This window comes from Falco biarmicus, chromosome 1, assembly GCF_023638135.1.
Source record: "Falco biarmicus isolate bFalBia1 chromosome 1, bFalBia1.pri, whole genome shotgun sequence".
NCBI classification, from domain to species: Eukaryota; Metazoa; Chordata; class Aves; order Falconiformes; family Falconidae; genus Falco; species Falco biarmicus.
Genome location: NC_079288.1, coordinates 8447691 through 8475668, shown reverse-complemented (window position 1 = coordinate 8475668; position 27978 = coordinate 8447691). Strand labels below are relative to the sequence as shown.

The window sequence follows — 27978 nt, the reverse complement described above, 5'->3', positions numbered from 1 at the left end:
TTCACTGTCAACTCTCCCTGGCCTGATTCTGCATGAGATGCTCTTCCATCCTCCCTGGCAGGCGCTGGGACCCACAAGGGGTGTGGGGTCACCCCTCCGGGCAGGGTGTGGGCTCCCAGCACCCTGCTCCACCTTCCCAGCCAGGAGCTGCTCTGGGAACCAGCCTTTGGGGGGTAACAACGATGTGGCAGCCCCCGTCAGGGCTCAGCACCCACGAATGAAGGGGCCATTGTCTCCCCAGCCATCGTCACCCTGCAGGGCTGCAAGCGCTGGCATCAGAGCCAGCCCAGGACTGCATTGTTGGCTCTGCAGCTTGTGCAAGTGACTGCTGGAGGGACTGGGAGTGGACTGGGAATATGGACAAACATTTGCTGCAACAGGTGAGCCTCTCACTCTCCTGTTAAACCTGTGAGCAAACCGCTGTGCCCTCCCGTGACTCGGTTTCCCTCTCAGCACGAGGAGGCAGGAGCAGGATCCTCTTTCCCTGCCAAACACGCACACACCAAATCCCACAGCTGGGCAGCATGAGCGCGTCAGACTTGCATCTTGCCCAGCAGCAAGTGCATTTTGGACTTAAACGTTGCTTTTTCTCTGTGCACTGGATTCCCCCTCCCCGTGGCCCTGCTGGGTCAGCCCCACTGGGGTTTGCCCTGGCTTTACGTGCGCTGGGGCGCAGCATGTATGCAGCCAGGCAGGCTTGGGAGGGAACCTGCCCTCGAAGCCGTATCGTCACCCAGCTCCTGCCAGCGCTCCCGCACTCCACTGCGGCACTGTCCTACAAAATCCTCTGCTGCAGTAATCACTGAAAAAAAAAAACCCACAAGCCGTGCATGCACACAGCAGCTCTGCGTGTAATGACTGCTGGGTTATGGATCTGCACGGGGATAACTTTGAATTATTATCTGCACTAAAACCCTGCAGTCTGTTGTGTGCCGGTAATGAAACGTGCTGGCTCCCTCTCCTAGGCTCGTGTTTCTCCCTGTTGTTGCTGGCTGGAGCAAGGCAGGGGAGCGGGGCCGCACCAGCATTCAGCAGTTCTGGGCTGCACTGGATTTTTAAACAATCCATGCGCAGAACAGGGTCCCCACAACATGCACTGGGGTGAGCAGGGATCAGCCCCTGGGGTCTCGGGGCTCCCAGCTGGGTGCCAGCACCAGGAGCTGGAGCAGGCTCCCGGCACTGATGTCGCCCTCGGCTCCTCTTTGGCCGATGCTCCCCTTAGCACCCAGCCCGGGTGTGACATCCAGTGGCACCGACACGGTGTCACTGCTGGGGTTGGGGGTCCCGGTGTGACAGTGGCAGGCTGACAGATGGGGTACAGAGCTGCCCCTGGGCTTGCCTCGGTGGTGGCTGCTCTTCGGTTTGGCTTTTCTCAGCCGCTGTTGGGACTGTGCAAGTAGGAAGCCGTCAGGGAGGGAGAAGCTGTGTCCCTCTGCGGGGAGGTGTGAGGGGGGGACCCCCGGGGATGGCCTTGGCACGTCACCGCTGAGTAGCCGAAGACATTGGGGCAGCTGATCCACCTCCCTGCACATCTCCCGTTTGATATTTATAGCACTCGTGTTATCAACTCAAATCAAAATCATGTGATGCTCCACTAACTTGCGCTGCAGGACTAATTAATTACCCATGTTTTTAAGTGAGCGGTCGAAGGGTCCATCCTTCACCTTTATCTCCAAGGGGGAAATGCGAAGGTGGCCCATGCTTCCCAGTAGCTTAACACTGAGGGAACTGGGGGAAGCTGGTTGGGGGAGTGTTGGGGCGCGCTGGAGCAGACAGGCAGCTCCCTGCCTCCAGAGGCAGCGCCCGGCAAACGCAGCTGCTCCTGGTGCGGAGCGGAGCTGGGAAGGCAGGATGGAGGAGATGGAGGTGTGTACTGGGGGGGCTTTAATCTGACCCCCCTCTCCAGCACTATGCAGCCCTGGGGTGCTGCGGGAGCGGCTCAGCCCCCGTGCCAGCCCCTGCTCTGTCTCCTTCCCCCTGAGCCAGGCGAGCTGCTGGGAAAAACGGGGGGGCTTGGCCTTCTCCCGGGCGGCTGGGGGGCACAGGGCCAGAGGGGCCGTGCTCTGAGCCAGCCCGGGGGGGGCAGGCAGCCCCTGGGGGTCTCGGGGCTGCCGCTCAGTCTCACCCAGGGGTGAGGGTGGGAGGAGGGTGATGCTGGGGGGGGGGGGGGGGCGGGTCACTGGAGTTTTCGACTGGGGGGTGTGTGGGGTGGGGCAGGTGAATGGTGCAGGGGGCACCAGCGAGCGGTACTGGAGCAACTGGCGGCACTGGGGGCTCGCGTGTGCCACCGGCGGCGGGGGAGCACGGGAGCAGGGTCCTTGTCCCCCGAGCCGGGGCGGGGCGGGGCGGGGCAGGGCAAGCCCCGCCCGGCGCGGCCCGGCCCCGCATTGGCGCAGCCCCGGCGCTAGCGCGGAGGCGGTGCCGGGCGCGGCGCAGAGCGCAGGATGCTGCGGGCGGGGGCCGCCGCCGCCAGCCCCGGTGCCGGTCCCGGGCGGGAGGGCGCCCCGCCGCATCCCGCCCGCTGAGCCCCCCCGGCCCGGCCATGGGGGCTCTGACCAGCCGGCAAAACGCAGGGGTGGAGGAAGTGGATATCCCCGCTAATTCCGTCTACAGATACCCCCCGAAATCCGGTGAGCCCCCGGGGGGGTCCCGCGTCCCGGTGCCGCTGCTGGGCGGTGGGGGGGGGGGAGCGAGCAAGGCAGGCACCGGGAACGACCTTGCTGCGGTCGGGAATGCCCCTGCGCACCCCAAAGCAAACCCTGACTGCATGCAGCTGGGGGGGGGCACCCTAAAAATACAGGGCTGGTGCTGAGCACCTTGGCTCTGTGGGGCGCGGCAAGGAGGGGGCACCCCTGGACCCACCCGCGGGGTGCCCCCTCTCCGGGTACCCCTTTGCCAGCCAAACCCGGCTCCAAACTTGGCTGAGTTGATGCGACTTTAATGATATTATTATTATTTGTATGCGTGGCCCGTGGCGTTCGGGTGGGAAAGCTGGAGCTCTTTTTACAGCTGGTGCTGGCTGCTGGGGAAAAGCCTGGATTTATGTTCCCAGGAGGGTTGATGGAGGCTGGGGTGGGAAGGGTCGGAGGGGGGGCCCCTTTGCCAGGGCTCTGCCCCATAGAAGCACCCTAGTCCCTGCCGTGGGGAGACTTCTCCTTCCCCGGCTCCTCGCTTGGAGGCTTGGCGGTCATGTCTCTCCCGCTCCCAAGGCCGGCTCTGTCTCAAACCTTGTGCGTGACCTTGGAAAATCCGGCCCTCCCCTCCTTGTCTCGCTTTTCCCTGCAAAGGACCGCTCTGAGCGGGTGTCCGGGGGGGGCATGCAGGGGTCGCGGTGGGGAGAGGGGATGGAGTCTGCTCCTTGGGTGGGTAGTGCTTCAGAGCTGCAGAAATACTGATATCGGTGGATGATGCCCTGGAGCACGGTGTGTGCATGTAGGGATTGCCACAGGATCCTTGTGGCACTGAATATTATTAATAGGTAACTATTTTGGTAGTTAATAGGATAAGGTAAACGCTTGGATCGTTAGTGCTGTGACAAATTACTTGCTAATTACAAATAAAGACCTCCTTAGGAAGAATTACAGCCAACACAAACCCCTACTCTTGTCTTGAAAAGCTGTGCTTAGCTTTTCTTTTTAAATTTTAATCTAAACTGGGTTGTACGGTTGGCCAGCACATCTGCGGTAGTGCGGGTTAACTGGGGCGCTGCGGGCCCGAGGCGGCAGCCTGCCCTTCTGAGGGCTCCCCCTGCTCCCCCTTTTTCATGGTTTCAAGGCCTCTGTCACCTTGATGCCAGGTGAAGCTGGACCAACCCATCGTGGGTTTGCTCCTTGCAGGGGCTGTGGCTCTGTGCATCAAGGGATTTTGGCTTGGAACACCTTAGTTAGGGGCTCTTGAGATACCCGGGCATGAAGGAGCCTGTACCGTGCCCTGCTCAGGGGGAGCAAGTGCACCCAGCTGAGCACTTCCAAACTCATCTCAGCTGGCAGAGAACACCTGGCTGATGCTTAACTCTGGCTTTCAGGGAGAAACTGGGGCTCCCAAGTGTGCTCAGCTGGGCCCTACGGATGGGCCTGGGCAGAGCTGGTGGGGACAGTCCTGGTGCTGCCTGGGGTCCTCGGGGAGCAGGGCAGGAGGTGCCCAGGTGCCATGGCCATCTGCGCTGGAATGAGGGGTGGGCTGGTGGCCGCAGGAGATTATGGCTGGTTTGCTTTTAATCTGTGAGGGGATTTGCCTTCAGCGCTGCCAGCAGCCGTGAGGGAAGATGTGCCAGGCAGCGGAGCTGATTCCTCTGTGGCGGCAGCGCATCTCTCGCCTCAGATGCTCCCTGGAAACAGCCACTGGCTTTGGAAACGTGGCCCAGATGGGGCCGGGGGGGGGGGGTCTCACAGGACGCCAGGGCATTTCCCTCTGTGAGACATGGCTTTGGCTGTTTGGTTGCAGGCTCACTGGGGATGGCCAGTGCCACCCGTGGGAACAGGGCAGCCACATCTAGTCCCCATCAAGCATCTCCCCTTCCCATCCTGGGGGTCCCGTCCCCTCCAGGCAGGGTGCAAATGGCATTAGTTAAACCAGTATTTTAAGGCAAAGGCTGAGATTTACTTCAGTGGCTCTAATGTCACGTCAGCAAAGGCGATGGGAGGGGGAGCAGGCAGGGGCTGTGTGTGGAGCCCGCTGCCTGGCTAGTGGGATGGCTACCGGGGCAAGTCCTCGGCTTTCAGGCCCTGACCCTGGCCAAGGCCAGCATCGAGCTCCAAGGGAGGGGGGACAGTAAGTGGGACCTTGGCTGGGAACAGGAGCGAAGGGGTTACCCAGGCAGTGACACCCCCAGATCTGGGGGCCCAGCCCCGGGGTGGTGCCACTGCCATGGCACAGGGAGCGGTCTGGGGGCTCTGGGGGGCTGTGGTGGGTGATGGCTGACGCAGCAGTGCTGTGGTCAGGGTTTGGCTTTGCCTCCGGCTGCTGCTGGCTCTGGCTGCCTGCTTTAGAGTGCTGAATTAAATAAGCTGCAGCATGCCAGCTCACCAGGCGGTGATGGGACGCCCCGGGGCAGAAGCACCCAGTGCCTTTTAACTGGCCAGGGCATCACCCAGATGGTGCTGTGCCCATCACAGCACCCCGTGCTGGCACGTGCTGCCACGGGGTGTCCTTGTGCCAGCACCATGCCATGGCCACCTGGCTGGGGTGACTGCAGGCTGTGCAAAACCCTGCGCTTCCCTTGCTGGGAGTGTGCAGATGGGCTGAAAATGAGCTTTTCTATTTTAACCCTTTTGGAGAGCAGGGCTGTGACCCTGCCGAAACATCCAGGCTCTGACACTCAGGAGCCAGAGGCTGCGTTGCCAGAGCCAAGCCAGACCCCAGCAGGGCAGCGATGGCTTGGGGGACGACGCAGGATGTGTGCCCATGTGTGCCAGAGCCATGGGCACAGCCAAGTCTGCGCCTGTGGGGTCCTCACCTGTCTGGGACATCTGGGCAAGGTGGCATCCCTGGCACTCACGGAGACAAAGGGCTGACAGCCTTACGGCACTGGCTGGTGCCAGATATGTCCCACATGGTGGTGTCGGCAGGCATGCAGGACACACTTTGTTTGCCAGGAACATCATGCAGTTTTGGTTTATTCCTTCTTTCTAGCAGCTGCTCTGTTCAGCCCTTCCTGCACACTCGCCAGGCCTCTGAAGTTTAAGATCTCATTAAAACCTGGCTTTCCCTCTGCAATGTGACTGTCCTTGACGGGCTTTCCTTCCCTGGGAGTAGGCGTTGGTTAAGGATTTATAATCAGCTGATAATAAGGTGGCTGTGGCTGGAAAGGTTCTTCCCTCCTCTGTCACCCAGCTGTGCCCATGGGGTCACCGGCACCCAGTGGGGCTGGCAGGCTTCTGCCGATGCCCTGGGCTTTTCCCACCATCACTCCAGGCTCTCATTTAATGGCAAAGTGTTTAGAGGACTTTCCCTGGGAGGGAGCACAGGGCCCTGCTGTCTGCTGCAAAGGGGGAGGTGAAGCCCCTGGGCCACTTACGGGGTGTGCTGGGGAGCCTGCAGCGCCCAGGGGTGCTCCCAACCCCTGGCAGAAAGTGTTGGGTGATGCCAGCGTGGTCCTCACCTGCTCTGCCCATCCTATGGGAGCCCCCAGCATCCACCAAACCATGCCTGGGGCCATCACAGAGAGCCTGAGCTCCATTTTCCAGCTTTTCTCCAGTGCTGGGGTAGCTTTTCTGCAGGTTTTAAAAATATTTTTTATTATTATTTTCACCCCTCCCCATCTCCAGCTCTTGCCCCAGGTCAGTGCCAGGAAAAGCTCTGGATGACCCTGTTCTCCCCGGCCGTGCCATTGCAGGCAGCTCTGAAGATTCTTTGCTCTTGGGTTTATTTTTCACGTGGCTGCATCCTTCCCTGGGGAGCTGCCTATAAATTATGTACATGGAAAATGGGACCAGAAAGCAGCAGGCATCAATAATTGATGGTTGACGTTTGCTAACGGGCGCCCTGCATCCGGGCATCCCTGTGCCACAGGGCCTTTGAGTGAAGCTGTATGGCCCCTCTCATCCCTCCCGCCCCGGCGTTAGGTCCTGTCTCCTCCTACCCTTTGGGTTTGGGCTCAGTTTTAGTTTTTAAATGCAGTATTAAGGCCTGATCCACCCCTGGGCAGTCGTTGCATCTGCTGGAAACCGACTGCAAGCTCTGACTTCAGTCTGCACAAGCAAAGCCAACAGCCCAGGCTTGAACTCCTTTATCTGCAGACCCCAAAGGTTTAGTTTTGGGGTGTCCCAGGGGCGGGGGGGTGTAGGTGGCTCTGTGCTCTTGGGTTTTTGTAAGCCAGACCCTGTCCCTGTGGCTGGTGGGATGCAGGGGGCTGTGTCTGTCCTACATCTGTTGCCTCTCCTGACCCCCGGTGCTTCTGCTTGCCCCACTCTGCTGCCCCATCCCTCTTCACCTCCCCATTTCCATTCCTTTTCCCAACGCAAGAAGTCCCAACCGTCCTGCCCAGGCTGGATCCTGTGCCATGGCGTGCTTTCCCCAGGCAGCCACAGCCCCGATCTTACAGACAAGGAGCTGGCACCAGTCAGCTCCTGGCCAGGCTGGAAGGAAAAAAAAATAAAAAATCTCTTCTTGTGAAGAACTGCCTGACCTGGGGGCTGCTTCCAGCTCAGGGGACAGGACACGCTGGTGTTTTGGCTCTGTGCTTCACCCTGTGAGGGAAGAAGGGATGCTGGTTGTTGTCTGGCATTCACCAGGGCAACGTGCAGCGCTTTGCAGAGGGGTTGCTGACCTCCTGGAGGGTCTACAGCCCCTCAGAATCCTCCCTCCTGCAGGTGAGCCCTTCCTGGGGAAGGCTGCAGGCTAAGAACTGACACAACTCAGTTCAGGTGTGCTTTGCCCACCTTTCTGGTGGTGGCTGCAGCAAACCTGGGAAGGTGTCTGGCCTCAGATGGCCCAGGGGGTCTGCAGCACCGGGCTTTGGGTGACAGCAGCCCTGCCTGTTTTGAGGGCTCCGTGCCTGGCCTGAGCCCCCCGTTCCCGGCAGCGTCCGTGAAGATGTGGGAGCCATCCTGGCTTGCAGTGCTCGGGCAGGACAGGCTGCGGCCGCTGCCTCCCCTGCCTCCTCGGGAATTTTGCTGGTGTTTATGCAGAGGATTAGGGCTGCTCTGCCCTCCCGGGAGCCATCTCCCCTTCCCGCTCGCAGACCTGGATTCGGCCGCCCCTGCCAGCGCGGGGATGGCTGAAGGTCGGGGTGACCTTGGGAGGCTCAGGCCAGGCTGGGGCTCGCAGGGATTTTCCAGGCAGGGAAAGGGGAGCAGGCGCCGCGCTCCGGGGGGATGCAGCCGACGTCCTGGGGTATGAATCTGCACCCATTAAATCCCATGGGATGGAGCAGCCCCCGTGCTGGGCGTTGCTGTGGGGCTGGACCCCTGCCCCCAGCCTCTCCCCATCCCAGCTCTGATGGCCGGGCAGGGATTGCTGGCAGCAGGGGGATGTGGGCAGGGAGAGGGGAGGGCAGGACAAGCTCCCCTTCCTCCTCTGCCTGCCTGGGGGCCGGCAGTGTCAGCTCAACCCAAAAGGCTCCCAGCAAGGTGTCCCTGGGAGCGAAGCCACCTCTGAGCCACCAGTTCAGTGGCTTCATGTCGCTCCATCACCTGATTGAAGCCCCGGCCTCGCCCCCCCCCCCCCCCTCACACTCAGGTGGTCTCCGTTTTCTTTCCAGGGAGCTACTTTGCCAACCACTTCATCATGGGCGGCGAGAAGTTTGACTCCACACACCCCGAGGGTTACCTCTTCGGCGAGAACAGCGACCTCAACTTCCTGGGGAACCGGCCTGTGGTGGTGGGCACCGGGGGGATTGGGGCTGGGGGGATCGCTGGGGCCCAGCCATGCCCCTTCTTCCCATGCTAGTGACTCTGTGTGTCATGGGGGTGCATGGTGTAAGGCTGCTGGCTGTCACCCCCCTGGGGCAGAGCCAGCCAAGCATGCCTGGGGTAGCCCGAGTGGATTCTCTGATGTCTAATACAAGGGCTGGCTACTCGCTCTGCTAGGGACTGACCCGGGTCTCAGCCTGTCCGCCCGCATCCGTGCGCTCCACAGCAATGCCACGTTACTGCTGTGTCTCTCGCCTCGCTGCCAAGCTTGGGTTGCAAGGGGTGAACAGGTTTGCAGGTGGTTGGGAATGGACTGATGTGGCCCTGATGGTGACTGAATGCCGATTGTGTGACATCTGCCTTTGGGTGCAGCTCTCTGCAGAACCCCTGTGGTGGGTCAGCGGACCTGCTTGTGTTTTCTGACCTGCAAAGGCTGCTTGGGTGCACAAACCCACCAGCTTAAAAACATGAGCTGGTAAAGAAGGTGGCGAGGGGTAATGGGCTGATTTAGCACAAGTCCTTCCCTCTCGCTGCCTTTCCCAGCTCAGCCAGGAGCCATCTCCCAGCCCACAAGGGAGCATGTGGTGGGGGACGTGCCAGTGGTGTGGGGTAGAGTAGCTTGAACAGGAGCAGGTGAAAGTGTTCCCCAAACTCTAGCAAAAAAGGGGAGAAAAAAATTAAAAGGGGCTGGGGGAGGCTGTGGGCAGCACTGATGGGTTTTGTGGTGCTGGGTGCTGTGGCTCCAGCTGGTCCCAGGGCACGAGGAAACACGGCTACAGGGGAGGTCCTGGGACCCTGTGGTCCTGGAGGTGTTTTTTCTGTTCACTGCCTTTGGAAAGGGAGGACGTAAGAGTGGAGCCGTCCGCACAGCGGGGTTTCAGCCATGGGGGTAACGTCCTCTGCTCCTGTGGGTGCATCTCAGCGGGGCAGCTTGCCAGTGGCAGCTAGAGCAGTGCGGGGGTCACGCATTAAAAAAAAATAAAAAATCAAAGTGAGAAATTAAAAGGCACCAAAGCTTTTTTTACTGTGTCAAGATTAACTTGCTTGGTGCTAGTGGCCCGGCTCTAAACCGCTGCCTGCTCTGTGTTGTGCTGGTAAGGCTGCTGCTGTCCTGGTTTGTGTTTCCTCCTTCAAATCAGCTTTGGCAGCGTTTTGGCAGCATCGTACGGTCCTTCAGTGGGGAAGCACCCAGCCCTGGGCTGTGCCAGAACAGGGATCCCAAGAGAGCCAAGGGCAGGAGCACCCCCCAGAACCTGTGAGTGCTGGGTGGGCGAAGCCAGCGCCTTTCTCTCCATCCTCTGTGCTTCCCCAGAAAATGTAAAGTCAGCACTCGGGTTGTCAGTGAGCGCTGAGAAATCCTCTTGATTACAGTAAAAGCCTCTAAACTGCCCAGTGAGCAGTTCCCAAGTCAAATGCCCTGACAGCAGAAGCAGCGGGGAAGGTAAAGGAACAGCTTGGAAACAGCAGAGAGAATTAATATAGCGTTGCAAACTAAATTGCATTGCTTCGGCTTAATTACTGACGGCCCTGGGCTGCAGAGCGGTGGCTGAGGTCCTGTCTCCCTGGGGATCAGGGGTGTTTTGGGGCTGGGCTCTTGGGTCAGGCCAGTTTTGGGGGCTCAGGGAGGGGTCGGGGAGGACCTGTGTTGTTTCTGGTCTGAGCCTGTATCTAGGCACCGTTTGGGCATCTCTGATGCTGCCTTCAAGACCTGTCCTGATGCTTCTTGGCTGTGATGCCTTCATCTTCTGGCCTGCTGTGAGAGCCCTGGCTGGGCTGGAAAGATCAGAGCTGGCCAGTGCTTTTTGGTGGGGGATTTATTTTGGGATCCTTGAGTATCAAAGACCAGGAGGTCTTGGAAAAGTTGTGGGCCAGGTCCTCTCTGAGCTGAGCACCTTGTCTGAGCTACTAACAGCGCTGCTGCCGTGGGGATGTGCAGAGCACCCAGAGGCTGTGCAGACTTTCCCCTCCACAGATACGTGATAATCTGGATTTTCCAGCTCGGAACAGGTTCCCAAGGGGCTGGGAAGGGTGTTACAGGTTTAAGTAGCTGCTGCTGTGCTGCAACACCCCTGCAGGGGCTGAGGAGCAGAGAAGCTGCTTGTGGAGAGCACAGGGGAAGCTGGGGACTGTTGAAATGTGCCCCTGGGTTTCCCTGCCCATACAAACCCACCTGGGTCTGCTTCTAGAAAAACCCCGTGAAAGATTTTTGAGGGTGCTTTTTGGGTTTTTTTTTCACTCTAACAGAAGCCAGCCTGGACCAAATGTTGCTGTAGGCACATGGGCAATGTTCTTAGATGAGTAACGGTTGCAGTGAGGGGTTTTTTTCCCTGTTGTTTTTCATCTTGGTTTACATCGAGGAGATGTGCAAAGTCCTTTAAACAGCCCCTTTATGCTGTGCAAATCCAAGTTGCAAAATTTCGTTTAAAAAAAAAAACACCCAACCCAACCCCTCCAAAAAAAAAAAAAAAAGAGCCTGCACGTGGGTGTGAAAAGGCCCAACTGTGATGGCAAAGTGGTTTCTGCAGCATGAAATTTGCCTGCGGCACTTCCCCATCCTGCCCAGCCCCTGCAGGGCTGCACCCAGGGGACCTGGCTGCCCCTTTCCTCCTCTGTCACCCACCCCTGGGTGCTGCGGCGGGAGGGGGCTTGCACCCACGGGTGCTCTCCCTGCCAGGGCGAGCTCTGCCACTAACTGCGGGATGGTTTGGGTATGGCTCAGCTGTCTAAGGTGCAAATGAGCAAGATTGGATTACTTCATTAATTTGAACAGCAGAGGATGTATCGTGACAGGGCACAGTGCGTTGTGACATGCCTTTTCTGACTTGCTCCCTTCCAGCTGCAAGGGGTGATTCTGCAGGTGCACACTTAGTGACTCGTTAAAAAGCACATTAACACCAGATTAATGACTCAGCCACCCTTTTCCCCTCCCAGAGGGAAGCGAGGGGGCAGCAGTTCCAGGGTGCTCTGGGCTCATCTTCAAAGATTCTGGTGCCATCAGCCACACTGGGGCCAGCCCAGGCTTTAGCCTTTCTATGCCACCAGTGGGACCAGAGACGTGGGGTGGTGGGACACAGGAGGTGATGCTGGGATGGTGGAGGAGGGATGGGGCAGGTCTGTGCCTGCGCTGCCTGATCCTGTGAGCAGCCTGTCCCATCCCATCACTCTGAGCCCAGCATGGGTCCCCCAGCCCCATCCATCCTGCTCTACAGGCTTTGGGTCCGGGGAGGGTTGGCAATGGCTTTGGGGACGGGGAGGGTTGGCAATGGCTTTGGGGACGGGGAGGGTTGGCAATGGCTTTGGGGAGGGGGAGGGTTGGCAATGGCTTTGGGGAGGGGGAGGGTTGGCAATGGCTTTGGGGAGGGGGAGGGTTGGCAATGGCTTTGGGGACGGGGAGGGTTGGCAATGGCTTTGGGGACGGGGAGGGTTGGCAATGGCTTTGGGGACGGGGAAGGTTGGCAATGGCTTTGGGGACGGGGAAGGTTGGCAATGGCTTTGGGGACGGGGAAGGTTGGCAATGGCTTTGGGGAGGGGGAGGGTTGGCAATGGCTTTGGGGACGGGGAGGGTTGGCAATGGCTTTGGGGACGGGGAAGGTTGGCAATGGCTTTGGGGACGGGGAAGGTTGGCAATGGCTTTGGGGACGGGGAGGGTTGGCAATGGCTTTGGGGACGGGGAGGGTTGGCAATGGCTTTCCCATGTGAGGGCGCCAGGGACATGGCAAATGGGCACTTGGCTCTCTGTGGGGGTCCCCAGGGCCACGTGCAGTTTAGTCTTGTCCCCTCAGTATTGGGGTGCAGGGGGTGCCTGGCTGTCCCTGACCTCCCACCACTGGGCTGGGGGGGGCGGGGCGCACGAGGGACCCAGGCTTGGTTAGCTCTTCCCTCTCCCAAGGCAGCAATGGAGCCCTTAGGCTCTTGTGAGCGTCTGCCATCCCCGATGGCACCTCATGCTCCGGCTGTCCCCTGGCACACGGTGACAGCTCACCAACAAGCCGGGTGTTAATCCCCGTGTAAGCCTCTGTCACTCCCACGTGTGCTTGCGTTGTCCCCCCGGGGAGGCTGATCCCTCCCTGCGGCTCAGCCTGCCTGGGAGACAGTGGGGCGGTGGGTCTGGCGTCCCTTCCCCAACACCCCAGCTCCCTTTGGGTGGCTGCAGTGCCAAGGGGAGGGTGTCCACTGGCTGCCACCATGTCCCCTCTCCCCAGCAAGTCCTGTAGCCTCTGTGCAGGTAGACAGGGAGGACCGGGAAGGACAAGGTCACCTTGGAGGATGGTGTGACACCTTTCCCTTGTAGTGCTGCTGGCTGCCCTGTTGGCTCCTTGCTTTGGGAATCCATCCCAGGGAGAAGACAAGGACACTTGTGCCTGTTCCTTGGCTGCAGGCAGAGAGGGAGCTTCGTCCTCCCCCTGACCAGCCTCATCCAGCAGCTCTGCGCTGCATCAGCAGCCTAAAAATACATCAGCAGCTGCCTGCCTGCCCCGTGCCCCGTGTCCCCCTCGCCCTCCAGCTGAAGGGTCGAGGAACAACCCCTCTATGTGTGTGCCTCCACCCCGGTGAAGCTGTCACCTGCAAAGTCTGGGCTTGCTCTTCGCGGAGGGAAGGCCGTGCCATCATGCTGCCTGGTACCCAGGTGCCAGTGGGAGCTGTGAGTGCTCAGCACCCATCGGGATACGCAGGCCACCCTGGGTCCCTGTATACAGGGTGATGGGTCGGGGCTGGGTCACTGGGGAGTCTGGGGCTAAGGTCCGTGGCCACTGTAGTCCTGCCACGTGTGTCTGCCTTCACCGGTGTCTCTCTTGTCCTAGTTCCCTTATGCTGCTCCACCTCCTCAGGAACCCGTGAAGACCCTCAGGAGCTTAATCAACATCCGCAAGGACACCCTGCGCCTTGTCAAGTGAGCCCTGCAGGGGGAAGATGGGGCCGGGCACCACATGAACATGAGCCCTGGGGAGGGAAGGGTCTGGCTGGATGCTCCCAGGGGATGCTGAGCACGGGGATGCTCTCATCGTGGCGCAGGCGGATGCAGGGGACAAGCCATTGCTGTACACATGTGCCCCTTCCCCTCCTGGCACGGCGAGCTTTCCGCACACGGGCACTGGCTGTGCTGCGGGATTAAAGGAGCTTAGTGCTACCTTTGAAGTGCTTTGCTTTTTCTTCCTCCCCCGCCTTGCAAAGGCTTTGTTGGGGGGAGGCTGGGGATTGCAGCCAGGCTGGGAGATTTGGGATTACAGCTGAAATCTGCCTGCAGCGCTTCCCAGTCTGCAGGCTTGACCTTGGCCATGCTGGGCCCTCCTGGCGTGCCTCGGTTTCCCCTGATGGAGGGGGGCAGCCCCTTTTGGGGCCATCGGTGCCGAGGGCAGCCTCATGGCAAGGAATCAGTCTTGGAGCACCCCGAGCCATCCCTGAGGGGTGCCTGCCTCCCGGGCCCTCTGTACTCCCCAGGTGCTCAGAGGAGGTGAAGACCCCGGGGGAAGAAGTCAGTAAAGCCAAGGTGCACTACAACGTGGAGTTCACCTTCGACACGGACGCCCGTGTGGCCATAACTATCTACTACCAGGCGACTGAAGAGTTTCACAATGGGGTGGCAAGGTGAGGAGCCTCAGCCTGCTGTGTCCCCCCCAGCTAGGGTGTGGGGCTCTGCTGATGGACACGGAGCCTTCTCCTCGCTGGAGCATCTCCCCTCCTCAGGGCACAAGGCAGCTGCTGATGGTGCTGAGGATGGAGGGTGCTCCTCACCTCCGCCAGGTCCCTGCCAGCCCCCACCACTCCTTCCCCATCCCATCCTGCTCCCTTTTTACCTCCAGGTCAGGGCTGAGACCAGGAGAAATCCTTGCTCCTGCTGGTCCCCACCAGGTTGGCTGTGGAGTTGTCCCTGTCCCCTCCTGTCCCGCGTTGGCTGCCCTGGGGTTATTTTTAGCCTTGTGGATTATTTTAGCCCTTTTTAGGACTTCTCACCTCAGCCCCAAGAAGGCATCCAGGAGCAGGGGACAGGAGTGACACCTTATCTCTTCCATCTTCCTGGCATCCCCATGAGCCAAGGGACCAGGAGGAGCACGGGGACACCCACATGTCCCTGACTCTGTCCTCTCCCCACGGGACAGCTACATTCCCAGGGACAACAGCCTGCAGTCGGAGACGGTGCACTACAAGCGAGGGGTGTGCCAGCAGTTCTGCGTGCCCTCCCACACTGTTGACCCCTCTGAGTGGAGCGAGGAGGAGGTGGGTCCCACCAGCTTGTGGCATCAGCTGTGGGGTTGGGTATGGTTATGGATGTGGGATGAAGTCTTCGTCACTGCTCCATCTCACCAAGCCTCTCCTCCTGTTTCTCTCCAGCTGGGCTTTGACCTGGACCGGGAGGTGTACCCCATGGTGGTGCACGCGGTGGTGGATGAAGGAGAGGGTGAGGAGTGGGTTCCTTGCTGGGTTGAGATTTCCCAGTTGCTGGCATTGTGATGCCCACCCTTGCACCAACTGGGCAGAGCCTCCTGCTTTTCCTCGCTGTCACCTGCGGCTCTGCCCCATCCCCTGAGCCCTGCGTGTCCCCTGAGCCCATCCCTTTGTGTCTTGCAGAGCACACTGGGCACTGCCACGTGCTGCTGGCCACCTTTGAGAAGGTAAGTGCCAAGATGGGGCCGTCCTGCCCCTGCTAGCCCCATGCCCACCGGGTATGAGAACCTGGAGAAACCCTGCGGGGCTTGGGCTGGTGCTGCTGGGCTGGGGCTCTTTTGGGGCTGCTCCTGAAATTCTGGGACCATCCCCTAATTTTAAGCGCCCATTTTTGAGGCATTTGGTCTCAACTCCATCTTCTTCCTTCCTCCCACAAGTCTCCAGCCTTGCAACGTGCATGACAGCCCACAGCTGCCTGGTACTGGGGTGTCAGGAAAAGCCAGAATTGCAGCAGAATGGGCTGGATGGGAGCAAGGAGGGAGTGGCAACAGCTATGGGGCGGGTGGGTGCTGCAGCACCGGGGTCCCTGGGGTGCTCGGCCCCGGTGCCCACCTGTGTGCTCTCCTCCCCTCCAGCACAGCGACGGCACCTTCTGCGTGAAGCCCCTCAAGCAGAAGCAAGTGGTGAGTGTTTGGGTGTCCCCAGGGTGGTGGCAGCTACTGCCCTGCACATGCTTCTGGAAAAGGTGACGAGGGGCTTCTGGGGAGCAGCAAACCCCAGTGCGGGCATCAGTGTGCCCCTGCCCTGCTCCTGCCTCCCAGGGAGCTTCTCGAGTGCAATGTCAAGTACATCAATGCAAAGAGAAACTGCAGGTGTTGGGGTGAGGAGGGCTGGCCCAAGGAGGGGGCCAGGAGCCGTGGGGGCTGCGGTGGGCATGTCTCTGCTCCTCACCCCTTCCCCCTGGGGTTGCAGGTGGATGGTGTGAGTTACCTCCTGCAGGAGATCTATGGCATCGAGAACAAGTACAACACACAGGACTCCAAGGTACGCACCTGCATCCCGCCGGTCTTCCCTCTTCCCTTCCCCTAGCACGGGTCTGGCCACTAAAACATGCTCAGGGCGAGAGTTTGCAGCATGGCACGGAGCTGCCTGGGGTGTGCGGGTGTTTGGGGACACTTTGCGCTGGCATTGAAGCTGCTGGAGGCAGAAAGCTGAAGGATTGAGCTTTTTTTTTTTTTTTTTTAGCCCCATGCTTTGTGGTCCCTTATGGGGGAACTGATGGCTGGATCTTAGGGATGGCTTAGGAGGGCACTGTGCAGCTCAAAGCATGGGATGTGCCTCATGCTCTGTGCTGTAGGTATAAAAGTTGGGGTGGAGGTTACATCCCTCCGTGGGGTGCCTGATACCTCTGGCCCCATTTCCCAGCCTTCAGGAGGGGAGGGATAAGGTCCCAGGGTTGTATTTCAAGAGCAGACAGCCCAGGGACAGAGGCAGGACCCCACAGCGAGCTCTTGGGGCACCCAGCCAGCATTTTAGGGCATTCACCCTCGTGCTACATGGGCTGGGGACCCCAGGGTCAAGCGGTTCCCATCTCTCCCATGGGGCAGGTGGCCGAGGACGAGGTGAGCGATAACAGCGCCGAGTGTGTCGTCTGCCTCTCAGACGTCCGTGACACCCTCATCCTGCCCTGCCGCCACCTCTGCCTCTGCAACACCTGCGCTGACACCCTGCGCTACCAGGCCAACAACTGCCCCATCTGCAGGCTGCGTAAGGGCTGGGGGGGCAGCTGGCAGCTGGGATGGGGTGGATGGCATCTCTGGGAGTGGGCTGGCATCTCTGGGAATGGGCTGGCATCTCCCGTCCTTGGGTCCCGGTGTCCCTCCAGCCCCACATGCAGCGATGCTGTGCAGTGCAGGGATGCCCCTCCTAGGAAATGGGGTGGCATTTTGCAGGGGTGCGTGGGGGTGTGTGTCTCCTTTCAGCACCTGGTTTTCACCCCACCCTCTATCCCTGCTGTCATAGCTTTCCGAGCTTTGCTTCAAATCCGAGCCATGAGGAAAAAGCTGGGTCCCCTCTCACCTACCAGCTTCAACCCCATCATCGCCTCGCAGACCTCTGACTCCGAGGAGCACTCGGTCAGTGCCTGGCTGAGCCTGTACCCCCCCCGACCCCCACCCCAGCAGCTGTGGGATCCCTGACCCCCTTCACCCTGCTGAGGTGGGAGGTTTGGGGGTGCACGTGTTTCCTGCAGCCAAGGTTAATTTATTTAATGCAAATTGATCTTAGAAAAAATGCAAGGTTGATATTGCAGGGAAAGGGCTTTTGGTTGGGTGGAAAGACCACAGGTTTGGGGCTTTCATTTGCGCAGGGAGTTTGTCTGTTCTGTACCTTTTAGCTTCTCGGGGCATCCTGATCCCAGCGGGAGTCAGGGAGGGAGGCAGGGATATGGCCTGGGGAGGACCCTCACCCCATCTTCCCCCTCTCCCCAGTCCTCGGAGAACATCCCCCCGGGCTACGAGGTGGTGTCACTGCTGGAGGCCCTCAATGGGCCACTGACTCCCTCGCCAGCCGCCCTGCCACTGCGAGCACTGGGGGACTCCCCGGGCACGGGGACCCTGCCCTCCTACGGCAGCGATGGCCCCCTGCCCCCCCTGCGGGCCCTCTCACCCCTAGAGCGTCTCCCTGACTGTGGTCCTCCAGGGCTCAAGCTGAAGAAGAGCCTCTCCAAGTGAGTACTGGGGTGAGCACAGCGTCCGGGGGCTCTGGGGTTCTGGGGGCTGTGGACAGGGATGAAGTCCTCTGCTGTGCCCCCTCCGGGCAGGTCCATCTCGCAGAACTCCTCCATCCTGCCCGAGGAGGAGGATGAGAAGTCATGTACCGAGTCAGAGCTGAGGGTCTCCAGGAGGAGATCCCCTGCCCGGCGCGAGGAGGTGAGCACTCTCCGGAACACCAAAACACGCTGGTGCTGAGCCGAGGCACTGGGGTGGGGGTGGCATGTTCAGGGGAGACTTGGGACCAGCAGGGCTGGCTGGGGTTTGCCCCTCCTGGGTCTTCCTCCATCCCTAAGGATGCCCGGGAGAGGCTGATCCACCCCTGCCAAATATTCCCCATCCTCACCTCCCCATGGGCTCTTCTTCTTCCAGGAATGTGGTGCGACACCAGACAGCGAAAATCTCACCCTGTCATCGTCGGGAGCCATCGACCAGTCCTCGTGCACTGGGACACCCCTGTCCTCCACCATCTCGTCCCCAGAAGGTACGGCACAGTGGGACTCACCAGTGTTGGCAAGGCAGGAGAGCAGCATTGTAGTCTTGGGTCTGTTCCGCTGCGGGGGGATGCAGGGTGGGCTTGCATGGCCCTCTTCCTACCCTGCCATAGACGCTGCACGAAGCCCCAGGGTGTCACTTCTGCGTCATCACCCATAGACCTGAAGATGGGGGGCATGAGGGCACTGATTGTCCCTGCTTCATCACCCCACAGACCCAGAGGTGGGGGCACGGGGGCACCAATCACCTCTGCTTCATCACCCCATAGACCTGGAGATGGGGGGACCGATTGCCCCTGCTTTGTCGCTCCATAGACCCACAGACGGGGGCTGTGAGCCCCAGGGACCCGCTGCTGGCAGCTTTTCACCCATCACACCTCCATGGCATGCAGCAAGTCCTCGGCTCTGCACCCCGCTCCTCCCCGTTAGCCCCCTTTTCAATTAGCTGGTGCTGTGCCGTGACTCGCACTGGTGGGCTGGGGGGATCCAGCAGCCCCGCTCAGCCCCTGCTCTCCCCCAGAGCCCGTCAGCAGCAGCCTGGCTCAGTCCGTCATGTCCATGGCCTCCTCCCAGAGCCAGCACTCCCAGCTCAGCACCGACACAGTGTCCTCCATGTCCGGCTCCTATGTTGCTCCTGGCACGGAGGAGGAGGAGGAGGAGGAGGGGGACATGCTCCCCTCACCTGCGGCCGCCAGCGCCACAGCCTCCGACGGAGAGGTAGGGGCTGGGGGGCTGTTGATGGGTGGCCGTTGCCCCCAGGTTCAAGAACTTCCCCATGGGATGTAACTTCTCCAAGCCCACTGGCACCAGACTTTATTTTTTATTTTTTTCCCCTTCCATCTCTCTCACTGTCTTCCTGCAGTCGACGCCTGTGGAGTCACCAGATATGAACTTCGTCAGCATCTCGGCGGAGGAGCGCGATGCCGAGGTAACTGTAACTGCCCGGTGGGGCTGGGAGCCGTGGTGCCACCCAGCACAGCGCGGGGACCCCGGCCGTGCCCAGCTCTGGGTGCCCATGGAGGGGGAAGCTGCACGGCTGGCACCACATTCCCCCACGGCTGGGCTGGGGAAGGGGCTGCCCCCATGTCCCTGTGAGGCTGCCCTGGGGATGGATGGGGCAGTGGGGCTGTCCCCTGTCCAGGATCATCTTCCTGGTCCATGGGAACCCCCGGGGCCAGGGACGTTCCCCCAAAGGGACCCAGGGACAGCCCCCGGCGTGGTGCTGGGACGCTGTAGGGCTGCTAACGCTGGCTGCCTCTTGCCTGTGCTGCAGGGCAATGACGTGCTGGAGGACGAGGACGCCTCTCCCACGCAGGAAGACGGTAAAAGGCCCCCGGTTGTTGTCCCCTTACTTTCAGTTCACTGTCACCGGTGGGCAGCCAAGCGAGTGGCAGGTGCTGTGCTGCCCCCAGCTCCCCTGCCTGCCAGCTGCCGTGTCGGGGAGAGCTCTGGGTGACTCCGTGGGCACTGGGGCTGGGAAAGCATCTGTCACAGCAGAGCCACCCACGGGGGGGTTGAACACCGGTGGGTGGGGGAAGTCAGCTGGCCACAGGGACCCCGGTGAGCGCAGTGCAGGACGCGGAGCAGGGGACGGCTGGCGTGCAGGAACTGATGGTGTTTCTGATGGGCCAAGTGGGAAAGAGGCTTCTCTGTGTTTTCCCCCTTGCCAAAAAGGTCTTTCCTCACATCTCTGGAAGTCTCCCCCTTAAGGACCCCTGTCTGGGCTGGTTCCCATAGGAAGGGGCTGCAAAACTGTTCCCTTTGGGATGCTTTCCTCATTTCTTTTTAGCCTGTCCTCAGTGTGCTTTTGCAAGCCAACACACGCACATTGAGGGTTCCTCTCGCCTCCTCCCTTGTGCTCAGATAGCCAAGGAAAGACGTGGTCACCCCTGTACATTTGGGCAGTAGGGAGGCCCCCAGTGTGCCCCCTCTCATGTCTGCAAGTCTCTGGTTAGCAAAAATATGCCAAAACTGTTCCCCCATCCAACCCGGACACTCGGCCAAACTGGAAGGCAGGAACACCCATCCCCAGAACGTGACCGCTGCCCTGCGGGGAGGCTCTTGCTGATGGGGAGACTCAAACAGGACAACTGAGGAGCAGCTGGGGCTTGTGGTGGACATCCATGGGCATTCCAACAATTCCAGGAGCAGGATGGCCTTTCTCTTTAGGACACGGTCCTGTGCCCATTATCAGCAGGGCTACTGGCTTATTTGGGAACATCCCTCCTGAGGTTTAGTCGCCTGCATCTGATGGATGCAGGTAAGAACCTGGGTGCTGATCTCTCGTACAGGTGATGCTAAGAAGCAGTTACCTCCCTCAGCCCCGAAAGCCTCCATTCCCCCTGCAAAGCTTGGCTACGGCTTCTCTTGCCCCACGCATCCAGTTGCTGCCTCCTCCTGGCATCCCCGCGGCTCTCATGCACGCGCTGATGGTGCCGGAGAGGCTCCGGTGGGAAGTAACGGGTGCCACCGTGGCCCGGCTCTACCGACCCGGGACCGCTCGGCTGTGCCAGGGGGAAGGTTTGGTTGAACCCCGGGCAGGTTCACGCGTGGTGCCCATCGCCGCATCGTGGCTGTTGCGCTGCCCTTGGATGCGGCTGGTGCAAGGAAAGGAGCAGCTCGGACTGTGCCCAGGCGTTATTGTCCGCTCTTCACCCACTCCTGTCTAGATGCATCATTTTTATCCATTTTTTTTTTTTTTTGAAAGAGAGTGGGGAGGGGAGAGGAAAAGACCCAGAAATCCCACACCCCACCACTAAAAAGGCAACGGCAAGCCCCAGCGCTGAGCCGCAGCGTTAACTGCCTTAACTCCCTTCCAGGCCCGAGGACAGGCGCTTTCCTCGGTCTGAGGTGTGACAATAACAATGACTTGGGCATCGCACACGTGAAAGCGCTGGACAATAAACTGTGCTCTGAGGCCTGCTTACCTGGTGAGTGGCCGTCTGCTGAACATGAACTTGGGGTGGGGGGGACAGTTCCACTCTTCCCTGCATCATGCCAGCCCTTTGCATCCATCCCTCCTCTCCCATCCCTGCCATCCCCACCACCACCATCCCCACTGTCCTCACTGCACCCCACCACCCGTCCTGGCATGGGGCTGAGCACCAGGCATGTCGCCACCCAGCAGCCATAGGTCAGGGTGACCTGTCCCCATTGGGATGTCCCCAGGGGCTTGCAGACTTGCTTTTCTGGGATGCGTTGTCCCTTGGCCAGGGGCTGCTGGCACCCTGGGGACACCAGCCCTACCTGTGAAGGTGGTTGCTTGCACGGCTGTAACCTGGTCCAGACTTGTGGTGGAAGCAGCAGTATTTTGGGTTGGGATGTGATCCACAGCCAGTCCAGCCTTACTGCAGGGGCTGCCTGCCTCCCCCTCCTCTTCCTCCAAGGCCTGGGGAGACAGGGCACGTAAAGTCAGGTTGTCCTTCTGCAGAGCCCCAGAGTTCACCCCTCTTTTCCATTTCTTCATGCCTTCTCTCCCACCCACCTTTCACTTCTGTTTCCTCCCACCTTGTCTCCATCCCTTTTTTTTCCTTCTTCCTCCCTCCCAGGCTCCTCTGTCCGTGTGAAAGTTCATGTTCGCTCTGTGCCAACACTGTTTTCTCAACCCACGCTTGTGTCCCCTCCCCGCCCAGAGTTGCCCAAAGGTGACAAATGTATTGGTGACCCCGGGTCCCCAGATAGGCCAAGGGGGCAGTGGGCTGGGGACCCTGCCCAGCACCACAGGCTCCTCTTCATCAGCCTGTGTGTGGGGGAGATGGGGCAAAAAGCTAAGACAAAGCCCTCTGAGGTCTAGGTCTCCATCAATACATTTGTGGACAAGCTGAAAGCAACTCTGCCCTGCCTTGCCCCTTCAGCTAAATTTGTGGCAGGTCCCAGACCCGCAGCGGGTGCTGGAGAGCCAAGAAGGTGGGTGAAACCTACTGGAGGGAGGGGAAATCCTTCCTTCCCCTCTTCCCCTCCAGGAAAGCTTCCACTCCTGCTGCCTCGCCTGTTTCTGGTGGTTTCTGTGCTGGAGAAACATGGCTGAGGCTCTTGGGGAGGAACAGGCGCCTGCCACAAATGCTCTGTGTCCCCTCCATCACCCTCCAGCAGCAGCTGGCTGAGCCTCACCAGCCTGGGGGGGCTGGGGAAGGGGCTGGGGGGGTCCCAGCAGCACCCCTGCCTTTTCTGGGGATCCTGGCAAAGCATCCCCCAGCTGTGGCACCAACCAAAGCCATCCCTGACCGTGTCCCCTGTGGTTGTGATGGGGGAGGATGAGGAAGGGGGAGCTTTGCAGCCCAAACAGCCCTGGCACGGGGTCAGATTCTTGCTCTGCTGGAAGGAGTGCAATGGCCTTGTCCCCTGCCTGGGCTGGGGTGCAGAATCTGGCCCCTGGGCTGAGCCCAGCTAAGGATGCACTCTCCATCCTTTGGCCACCACGTTTGTCCATGCGTCCGGCGGCCGTGCTGCTTGGAGCCCTCCGCAGGGAGCCGCGCTGCCGCCCGCATGAGAGGGGCAATCTGGCCTCAGCGTTTGCTGGGAAAAGTGGGGGGCTGCTGCTCGTGCCGGGGCAGAGGAGGTGCAGAATGGGGGCTTTGGGGCTGGCTGTGGTCCCCTAGGGATGGCAGAGGTGCCAGAGGGAATAACACCAGGGACACAGAGCTCTGCCTGAATGGGGTTGGAGGGGGATTGCCCTGGGAAGAGCTTGGGGGAGCTGGAGCGGCGGAGGGGAGCAGCCACCGGCGGGGCTGTAATGGCCGGTTGGTTGCTTCCTGGTTGCAATCGGTGTTTTGCAATGTTGGTTTTGTTCCTTAGACTCAGGGCAGCTCCTTCCTTCCCCAGCCCCTCTGCTCCGCCCGCCCCGGGGGCATTCACCCAGCAGCCACCTGCTGTCAGGACTGAGCCGCTTTGCGATGGAGATAATTTGAGGCACGATGTAATACTGGTGGTGCTGGATTGCAGTCGCGGGGCTGGTTTGCATGCACTGAAAACGTCCTTTTGGGCAGAGGTTTCTTGCAGGTTTGGATGTAACAGCATCCACAAGGCCGGCAAGAACGAGGTGGACTTTTACTTTGGGGCCAGGTGCTGTTTTCTTGAAAGCTTAAAAGAAAAATCACCTTGACCAGAGATGATGATGATATTGTTGTTATTCCTCCCCCAGTTACTCTTGCAGGGAGATCTGGGCACGATTAAACCTATGGGTTGGGTTTTGCCCTCTCCATATTGAATGAAGCCCTGAGTGTGGTTCCTCCAAGCTGTTGTGAATTCTCTGCAGATTTCAGTCTGGTGGGAAAGAGCCTTGGGAGGAGTCAAAAGGCCACATCCCGGGGATTTTAGGACACAAGGTTTAAACAAATCCCACAGACCTGTGTCCTTGAGTGGATCCTGCAGAGCCCCGGGGTGTGCGGTGTGTTGCAGGGGCTGTTCCCAGGGCTCAGAGCATCCTCCAGCCATGGCCGCAGCCTCTGCATGGGACAGGGTGGCAGAGGCAGTGCTGGAAAGAGAAACTGGGGGGAGGCACCTGCCGAAAAGGCTGGCAATGAGGTGGGGAGGGTTGGGGAGCTGCTGCGTTGGAAGCAGCAGAGGACCTGAAATCCCCCAAGGGTTTTTGCTGGTTTAAACCCACAGCTGATCCGAGCTGGGCCAGGCGAGCTGCTGGGGTCTCGCTGGAGTGCTCTTTGGGAGCCAGCGTGCACAGGGCAGGTCTGGCGGCTGCTAATGGTGCTGGGGAGCCCTCTCCCACAGCCCAAGGGGAGACAAGGCGGGTGGGCAGGGGGCCGAGTCCCCGCTGCAGGGCCAGACTGTGTCCTGCTGCCCCCAGCCCTGCTCCTCGGCAGGCTCCCAAGGGTGCACTGAGCTGAGCTGGGTCTCTGCATCGGAGCACAGCAGCGACTTATGCAATATCAACCTCTTAATGGGATTTTGGTGTGCGTGTGTATGTGTGGTCCTGTTTAATTATCCATTCCCTCCGGGATCTGCAGGCTTAACGTGCCTCGCTCTCCAGCCTGAGTTCACCATGAAATCCAGTTGAAACGGCAGCTGTCACCTCCCATAAATCAGCAGGCAGCGGGTTTTCGTTGTTCCCTTTCTGGGAAAGCCTCAGCGTTTGCCCTTGGCCTTGGGGTGCCCTTGCACGGCCCCCCGGCTCGGAGCTGCCCCCACCCCTGGGCACAGGGCTTAACCTCGCTGGTGGGAGCAGCCGCCCTGCTTTGGGGGTGCACCCCCTTCCTAAGGGCACCGTGTAGCCTCTGGTCACTTAGGTGGTGGGACGCAAGCCACGGGCCCGTCACCCTGCCCCAGCTGGAGGGTGCTGCCTGAACCGGGAGCCTGCAGCCGGAGAGGAGGCATGTGGGGACCCGGCTCCCCCGTGCCACAAGCATGTTCACCCCTTAGTTCTCCTTGGCACGAAACCCCAGGGGGCACCACGCATGACAGCCTCCTCGCCCAGTGCCCAGCGGTGGCTCCCTGTCCTCGTCCCAGACCCGTTTGCAGGTGGCGAGCCCCCCCGGCCCCCTTGAGTCACCCCGTTTGTTCGTTCGCGTGCATGCCCCTGCGCCGCCTCCGCTCCCACCTTCACCATGTGCCTTCTGGTCTCTCCTGCCACGCAGCCGCCGTGCCGGACTCCTGCCCCATTAACATTGAGGAATAGGTATGAGACCTCCAGAGCCTGACCCGCCTCGCGCCCCGTCACCTTGGGGGGGGTTGGCACTGGGTTGGCACCCCTCGCCCTGGTATTGCTGGTAGTCCCCTGACTGCCCTGGCCAGGGTGACATCCCTCGGTGCCTAACCTGCAGCCCCCACATGCATCTACCTGTGCCCTCTCGCTGGGCACGGTGGGGGCAGAGGCAGCCCCCTTCCATTTGGGCTGTTAAAACCTGGCCATGGTGCAGTGTGCTTCCCGTTTGCACCTTGGCATTCCCGAGAAATGAGGGGTTGAAGGGGCTCCCCTGACCCAGAGAGGTAAGTGCAGGCACTCACCAGCCCTTGCTGCAGCTAAAACCCAAAGTGGGGCTGGGGAGGTGGGTGTTCGTTGGGGAGAGTAACTTGCATCCCCCACGGGAAGATGAGCTGAGCGTGCCAGCAGGCTTCAGGAGCCCCTAACCCCCCGTTTTCTCCCCGCAGGCCCAGAGGCAGCCAACAACAACGTGCGGCTGCAGCAGGCGCCCTGGCCCCGCCGCCCCCCCGGCACCCGAGACCTGGAGCAGGCAGCGGCCACCCTGCCCGTGTGAGGGCTCAGCCTTGGCAGGGGCGTGCACCCCACTGCCCACCCAGAGGGACCCTGGTGTCCGGGCACCGTCGGCGTTGCCACCTCCACCCCTTGGCTGTAGCAGGACTGAATTTTGAAAGAAAAGATGGTAACCTTGACTTTTCCTCCCTGGCCCCGCTACGCAGAGGGGAGCCGAGAGCCATGTCACTTTGGAGCCCCTCATCAGCACCTTCCCATCCTCCAGCCCCGATGGGGACGGCCTGGGGTCCCTTCCTGCCCCTGGCCATCTCACACCCCAGGGCTCCTCTCTTCCAACGTGTGGAGCAGGTGGGACGGGGTCACCCCACAAAGTGGGTCTTGGGATGTGGCTGGAGGGGGACAATGGCAGGAGGGTGTGGGTTAAAGGACAAGCATTGGCATCGGCATCCTTGGTGCATGAGCCAGTGACCTTCACAGGGGGCCGGCCCCCCCCAGGTTTGCTGGCTTGTGCCCCTGCCATGCCATGGGCTGTCCCCATGCCATGCCGTGGGATGTCCCCGTTAATGCGTGGTGGTGATGGTGCCCTGCTAGCTCCCCCTCCCTCCACGCTCCTCCTGGGCAGCACGTGGGCTCTTGAGCCTGGCCTGCGAGGCTGCTTTTCCCCAGGGGACGGAGCAGGGTGGCAGGGGTGGGTAGGGCATCTGGTACTCCCCCCGGCCCCCTGGTCACCAGCCTCTGGGGCATCGCTAATTTAACCTCACTGTCTTCCGCCCCGCTGTGAGCTTGGGGCTCGGGGCTGTGCCCTCTCTGGAACAAGTGCCAAAAGTGTCACTCCCCCGTCCCACCTGTCTTGCCCTCTCCATTGCACTTTGTAGCAGGGGGTGGATGCGGGTGTGGGAGCTACTCCCCGCCCCTCCATCCCCATCCCTCTGGCCAGCACTGGGCTGACAGCGTTAGTGGGTTTTGCTCCAGGGGACAGGCACACAGGTACACCGTTGGGGTAGGGATGCAACCACAGCCTTGGGGACCTGATGGTGGCACTGGCAGTGGCCAGGCTCCACTTTAGAGAGCATCAGGGACAGTCAGAAGCCACTTCCAGGAGCATTAGACTCAGCAACCCAATCTAGCAAGTTCTGGAGCTGTTTAGGCCAGCCTAGGGTAGGAAGCTGAGCCCCCCCCCCCCCCCTTTTCCCCACCTGGTTTTGTCACACAGATGGGATAGCAAAGGCCACCTTCTCTTTGCAGGAGGAAACTGCATTTCAAGCTATGTTGGGACAGAGATGTTCATCCAGTGATCACAGTGTCCTGCAGCAGCTGCAGGGTGCATGCGGGGAGCAGGTCCCAACCACCTGTCCCCATGGTGGAGCATGGGCTGTGCTGACAGCCCTGGCTCCTAAAGGGGGATAAAGCCCTTTTTGGGGCTGGGGAGTGCGTTTTCTGCCTGGCTCACAGCTGGGGTCACGGTAGCTGCTTGCCCTGTGGCCCCAGTGTGGGTCCTGCCAGAGGTGGGGTCAGCAGCGGCCACCCCGCTGCTCCCTCCCCTGAGCTGGCACTCCACCATGTCTCCTGTAAGCTCAACAGCTCTCCAACTCCTCCCTGGGAACCCAGGGCTGGATGCTTCATGGCCGGGGGGTGACATCTCCAAACTGCCACCCCATGGGATGGGAGCTGCTAACAGCAGGGAAGGCTGCAGCAGCAGGGACGAGCCTTGCACCCTGTTTGGCGACATGCTGTGTCCCCCCCATGGGGCCATGTTGCCCAGTGCCGTGGTGGGGCAACTTGTGGGTTTGGGTGTCCCAGCCCTGAGGAGCCAGCAGCGCCATGCTGGACGCAGGGAGAGCTTTAGGCATTCACCATTTTGCTGTGCTAAGAAAACCAGGGGGGCTGCAGGAGGCCAGCTATTCCCTAACCCTCTGGAATGGGCAGGGGAGGGAAAACCAGGCTGGTGCTCCAGGGATGGCTCGTCTACCAAAGCCCAACCTTCCTCATGGTTTCAGAGGGGACAACGAGAGCTCTCTGGGCTTGGCCAGGCACCATGGTGTAGAGCTGCAACAGTCCTTGTGGCTGCTGGCAGGTCAGCCCAGAACAGGCAGGTCCTTGCTCAGGAGGGTTCTGGGAAGTGACTGGGAGAGTTTTCTGGCTGCTCCAAGCTGTGTATCTGTCCCCAAGGCTGCAGGAGCTGCCAAGCAAGCTCACAGGGCAAGCTGCACGCTGGGGCAGCTGCGTGCAGGCACCTGATGCTCACTCGGAGGTACTGTGGAGCTGTGATGGTCAGGAGCTGGGAGGATGCTGTGACCAAGCAGCATGCTGCTGCCCGAGTGTGAGCAAAGAAATGAGCATCCTCTGCTGTGGCACAGGAGAGGCACAGGGATCTGGGCGTGGGTGACACCGGTGTCATCCTCAGCCACCCAGAAGGGACAAGGGGCAGGCAGGAGCTGCCAGTGCTGGCAGTGTGGGGTGAAAGGCATCAGCCCTTTGTTCCATCGATCCACCCATCAGGGATTTAAGGAAGGAAACCAGATTGCTGCTTATGACTTTGCTTTGAGCATGTTTTGGATTTTAAGAGTATGTTTAATAAAGGGTATCTTATGTCGATAAAGTGTCCCAAGTTATTTCATGGTTACAAGGTGAGGGCAGTCAGGGTCTTGGGGGTCTGGCGGGTGGAAACCCTTTCTGGCTGGGAGCATCCACCCACCCATCACCCAGGCACCTCCCCAAAACCAGCCCAGCTACCTCAAACCTCCCTAAAACACTTCCCAGGGTCCCTTCCAACTCGCATTACCCAACCATCCTAAATCCTGCCTCCTCCAAGC

The 27978-nt window shown here is 60.3% G+C and overlaps 1 protein-coding gene across 13 annotated transcripts; it reads left to right on the top strand.

The window, feature by feature from the left end:
- The first annotated feature begins 2395 nt into the window (after nucleotides 1–2395).
- Nucleotides 2396–27764, top strand: RNF157 (ring finger protein 157). 13 transcript variants are annotated; one of them, XR_008825800.1, is made up of 20 exons: nucleotides 2396–2630; nucleotides 8201–8319; nucleotides 13154–13242; nucleotides 13791–13937; nucleotides 14450–14567; nucleotides 14682–14748; nucleotides 14919–14962; nucleotides 15371–15418; nucleotides 15708–15779; nucleotides 16343–16502; nucleotides 16758–16870; nucleotides 17225–17463; nucleotides 17557–17665; nucleotides 17879–17990; nucleotides 18521–18717; nucleotides 18863–18928; nucleotides 19274–19322; nucleotides 20820–20930; nucleotides 22822–24628; nucleotides 25102–25209. XR_008825800.1 is itself a non-coding variant. In XM_056361376.1 (20 exons), exons 1-19 carry the CDS (start codon nucleotides 2543–2545, stop codon nucleotides 24626–24628), a joined length of 1989 nt encoding a protein of 662 aa, XP_056217351.1. In that variant the 5' UTR covers nucleotides 2396–2542; the 3' UTR covers nucleotides 25102–27764. The 13 variants fall into 13 exon arrangements, 11 of the variants coding, with proteins under 11 accessions (XP_056217351.1, XP_056217366.1, XP_056217350.1 ...); XR_008825799.1 differs by having other exon boundaries at nucleotides 22795–24628; XM_056361376.1 differs by having other exon boundaries at nucleotides 24588–24628; nucleotides 25102–27764.
- The last annotated feature ends 214 nt before the right edge of the window (nucleotides 27765–27978 follow it).